Consider the following 5,018-nt stretch of genomic DNA (forward strand, 5'->3'; position numbering starts at 1 on the left):
CACAGTAGCTATGACATTACCATGGCTCTGTTATGATGGCCATGACTTGACGATGGCTATGATGACAATTACTGTACCGAAACAATGGCTAGGATATTACAAATGCTATGACTTTACAATGTATATGACATTACAAAGGTTACGACATTACAATGGCTATGGCATTTAAGTGGCTATGAGGTTACAATGGCTATGACGTCACAATGCCTATGACATAACAATGGTTATGACATCACAATGGCTATTACAAGACAGTGGAAATGACTTTACTATCTCTATGACATTATATTGCCTATCATGTTACAATGGCTGTGATATTATAGTGGCTATGACATCACAATATCTATGACATCACGATAGTAATGAAGTCAACGGCAATGACCTTACAATGTCTATGAAACTACAGGGGCTATGACACTACAATATATACGATGTTATAGCTGCTGTGATGTCACAATGGCTATGCCATCACAATGGCTTTGACATTACAGTGGCTATGACATCACAATTTCTATGACATCATAGTGGCTATGAATTTCCAATGGCTATGAGAACACAGTGGCTATCCAGTTAAAATGGCTATGCTTTGAGAGTGGCAATGCCGTTATAATGACTCTGACGTTACAATGGGCATGACATCACAATTGCTATGAAGTCACACTTGATATGACTTCACAATTATATGATGTCACAAGGGCTATGATGTTACAACTGCTATGTCACAATTGCTACAACGTCACAATGGCTATGACGTTACAATGGCTGTGACATTATCATGACTATGACGTTACAAAAGCTATGACATTAGAGTTGGTAGGATGGTACAGTGGCTATGATGTTACAATGGCTCTGATGTTATGATGGCTATGACGTGACGATGGCTATATTGAAAATGGCTATGCCGACACAATGGCTATGATATTACAAATATTAATACTTTACATTGTCTATGACCTAACATGCTACGACGTTTCAATGGCTGTAACATTAAAGTGGCTATGAGGTTACAGTGACAGGATTCCAACAATTGTGCTTGTACCTCCTTGAAGTTTTCTTTTCCTGTCTTCCTTTCCTTCTTTCTTTCTGTTAATCCTCACTTCCAGGATATTTTTTTGCATTGATTTTGAGAAAGAGTGGAAGGGAAGGACCGTGGGTAAGAGAAGACACAGAGGAAGTGAGAGAGATTGATTGGCGGCAGCCTCCCCCATTTGGCCCCTCCCCCTCCTGGGCCTGGGATTGAACCTGTAATCCAGGTACATTCCTTTGATGGCAATCACTCCTGTGACACTTGGGAGTGCGGGCTTATTCTCCAAACACGGAGCTCACTTGCCAGGGTGAGGTTTTCAAATGCACACTGCTCAGCATCTCAGGCCCTGAGAAGGAGGCAATGTCCTTGAGGAAAAGTGGCTTCAAATGGCACAATCATTTCTGTGCATAAATGAGTACACACACACACACACACACACACACACAGAGAGAGAGAGAGAGAGAGAGAGAGAGAGAGTCATATCTGGAGGATATAAAGCCTATCATTAAAATTGCTACATCAAAGTGCTCCCATATGTGTATATATGACACATGCGCATACACGCTTGAACCATCATACCTCTCCATTTCCCCCTCCAGAGCCTTCTCTATGCCTGTATATATACACACAAATGCACACACACACTCCAGGCAGGGAGGCAGCGGCTGTGGCCCAGGAATTCACAAGCACAACACTAACTCCAGGAGTCGGTTGCTTTAACATCATTTATTGAGTTGGGCAATCTGTGTATGGCTCCTCACAGAGGGTTTTAAAGATAACCCAGTCTTTGTCTTGATCAAATCTAAGAATTCCTGACAGTAATGACTGTGATCACCAGTCTCAGTAGTATACATTGCAGTTCAGGTAATGCATGGATAGTTACAGACTTGGAAATCAAATTTCAGGAAGTGATAATAAGTCCAATAAGTGCACCACATTCCCACCATCCAGATATACAAAAGCTGTCCTCTGTGGGTCCAGATCCTTCTCTGTGTGTGGTGTATGCATGCAAGGGCTCACAAGCTCTGCCGACTGCGCTGGCAGGAAGGTGCACAGGTGTAACCCTGGAAATCGATGGCAGTCACATCCAAGAGTTCCCACAACGCCCAAGATGCTGGTCTCCTGTGGAAGGAGCACTCCCTCACTGTGCTCGCAGGCCTCCTTCCAATTCCAATCTCCAGGGCAAGCCCGGGCCTCATCGTAGGAAGTAGGTCCACTTGTAATCTTTAATGGACTTGTCCATCAGCGGTGCCATCTTCTTCACAGGCTTCTGGCCGCTGACCACTCGCTTCCCAGGGATGGCGTGACAGCTGTGGCGACTGGCAGGGTCAGAGGGAGCCCTGGTGTCTGCTGCAGGGGCTGGGGCAGGCGGGGCTTTTTCCTGGACAGCTGCTCCTGCTCCTCCTCTTTCAGATGATTCTGAAAAAGCCCTCTTTGCTGGTGTGTCCTGGGGCCTGTTGGCGCTGAGGTGCAGGACCAGTTCTGGGACCTCCTGCTCTTGGGGCCGCAGCTGTGCCGTGTGTTCTACCCGCCTTTCTTTCTCCAAGGCGTGGTGACACTGCTGCTGCTTCCAGAAGGGATCTGTCTCTGCAGCTGGTGCTTCATGGTGTTCCTCCAGGCCAGGCGGCTCCTCAGGTGTGTCACTCTCCACAGCGTGTTGGAGAAGAGAACACGGGACTCCTCTCTGTTGAGAGAGCAAGTTGACATTGTTCTGCAGTGTCTGGACACACTGCTGGAGCATAGTGATCATTTTGCGCCGACCTGCCCTCTTGGACCCAGAGAACACCAGTGTCCTGGAGTGCAGCCTGATTCCCATCAGCCGAGCTCCTTCCTCTTTGCCAGGGGAAGGCGGGCCCCTTTGCCTGGGTTGGAAGGAGGATGTGGATGCAAAGGCAGGAAGTGGGGGGTCACTGAGCTGGCCCGGGCAGAGCCCGAGGTCTGGCCAGGCGGTTGACCTGGGAGGGGGTACCAGTGGGAGCCTGGCCCCCGCTGCTGCAGGTGGCGGTCTCTTTTCAGACTTGCCCATCTCTGCCTGGGCGCTGGTCATTTCCTCTTTCCTCAGACTCATTCCTTCCAGTGCAGTGGCTGGAGGCTTGACACTCTTCTTCTCTTTCCTGGCGGGAGGCTGGTGGTGGGTGTGGAAGGCCTCAGAAGACATGGTGGGCACGTCCAATTCCTGCTCCACTTCAGGCGGGGGACCCGCCACCTTCCTTCCCAAGTGTGGAGTTTTGACCTTCCCTTCTGGTGTCTTACACGTGTCCCCATCCTTCTCCCTCACCTTGGGCAGCAGGCCGCCGTGCCCCTCCCCTGCACCTAAGCCTTGTAGACGCTGCTGGTCTTTGTCTGATTAGCTTTGGCTAGAGTGTTGGCGCCTTTACTTTTTCAGGGGATTTTCTGAAGCCACCTCCGATGGGGCCCCAGATATCCAAGGAGCACCTGCCACCCATAGAAGGGTCGGGAAGCCTGAGGCCACCTGTGATGGACGCGGGTCGTAGGTGAAGTCCTACTCCTGGAAAGACATGGTGGGTGGCTGGAATTCCTCCTTTCCTCAAGGGAGGGACCTATTGGCTTCCTACCCAAGTGAGGAGTTTTGCCTTTCCCTTCTGGAGTCTTGAGGTTACTCCCATCCTTCTGTCTCACCTTGGGCGGCAGGACACCTGCCCCCTTTCCTGCGTCTGAGCCGTGTCGACTCTGTTTGGCTTTGTCCGATTGGCTCGTTCCTGAGTCTTTGTGGTTTTGCCTTTTCACCGGGTTTTCTGAAGCCTTTTCTGATGGAGGCCCGTCGTAGGTGAGGTAGGCCTCAAAGGACATGCTGGGCGGGTCGTATTCCTCCTCCTCTGCCTCCGCCGCCGCCGCCGCCATGGCCACTGCCTCCTCCATCTCAGACGGGGGGCCTGCTGGTTTCCTTCCCAGGTGAGGAGTTCTGACATTCCCTTCTGGAGTCCTGGGGTTGTCCCCAACCTTCTCCCTAACCGTGGGCAGCAGGCCCCCTGGCCCCTTTCCTGCATCTAAGCCGTGTAGACGCTGCTCATATTTGTGAGACTGTATTTCCCCTGAGTGTTTGTGCTTTCGCTTCTTCTCGGGGTTGTCTGAAGCCACCTCCGATGGAGGCGTAGACGTCTGGGGGCTGCTGCCCCCTCTTTCCTTCCTCTTCTTGACCCCATGAGAGGACAGCTTTCCCCCGGTTCCTTCTCCGCAGAGAGGCCGTGTGCTTTCCTCCCTGGCGGAGGCCGGGTGAGGTCTCTGGGCGCTCCCAGCTGAGGGCTCCTCCTGGCCCTTGGCCCCCAGCGGGGGATTGTCCTTGTGGGAAGGCCGGCGCTCCCCTCTGAGACTCACAGCCCCTCTCCCCTGGGGTGCCCCCAGGTGCCTGTCCGGAGAGGCTGCCCGGCGGCCTTCTGCAGGCCTCTGAGGTGCCTCGTGGGCCAGGGCCTGGGACCGGCGATGGGCTCCAGACATCCAGGGAGCACCTGCCACCCATGGAAGGGACAGGCCTCTGCTGCCAGAAGGCTCTGTGTGGCCGGGCCTTCTCTCCTCCCAGCAGTCACGAAAGTGCGGCCCTGGGAGGGGCCTCGTGAGCGGCGAGGACGCTCTTTGCTTTCTCCGTGGGCGCTCAGAGCTGTGGGATGCACCGCGGGATGCGCGGGGGTGTCCCTCCATCTCGTCCCCCAGTGGAAGAGACACCTGCGGGGCGTGGGCTTGGGGGAGCTTTGGAAGGGTTCTCCTCCGAGGCCCGCTCCTCACAGTGCTTCCTTTCCCGGGAACCAGCTTCTGGCACCCAGTCCCTGGTGGGTGACGCTTCGGAAATGCTTGCGCTTGGACGTGCGTGCGACTTTCTCGCTGGTCCGCCACAAGCCAACTGGTGCTGAGCAGGCCCAGCAGCAGCTTTATAGAAGGTGCGGGGCCAGGCGTGCAGGGGTTAGGGGCGGGGTTTGGCCCCTCCCACGGGGGAACCCAGGAGCCAATGGAACCTTGAGGGCTTCCTGTGTGGCGG

At 53.3% G+C, this 5,018-nt stretch overlaps 1 protein-coding gene across 1 annotated transcript; it reads right to left on the minus strand.

The window, feature by feature from the left end:
* Positions 1-2,222: 2,222 nt before the first annotated feature.
* LOC106695223 (elongin-A-like) lies at positions 2,223-4,483 on the minus strand. The gene is made up of 2 exons (XM_014448924.1): positions 3,604-4,483; positions 2,223-3,340 (listed from the first exon to the last, which is right to left on the minus strand). The coding sequence occupies exons 1-2, from the start codon at positions 4,481-4,483 to the stop codon at positions 2,223-2,225; spliced, it is 1,998 nt and encodes a 665-aa protein (XP_014304410.1).
* Between the last annotated feature and the right edge of the window lie 535 nt (positions 4,484-5,018).

The sequence above is a fragment of the Myotis lucifugus genome, unplaced genomic scaffold (genome assembly GCF_000147115.1).
Source record: "Myotis lucifugus unplaced genomic scaffold, Myoluc2.0 scaffold_959, whole genome shotgun sequence".
Lineage (NCBI taxonomy): Eukaryota > Metazoa > Chordata > Mammalia > Chiroptera > Vespertilionidae > Myotis > Myotis lucifugus.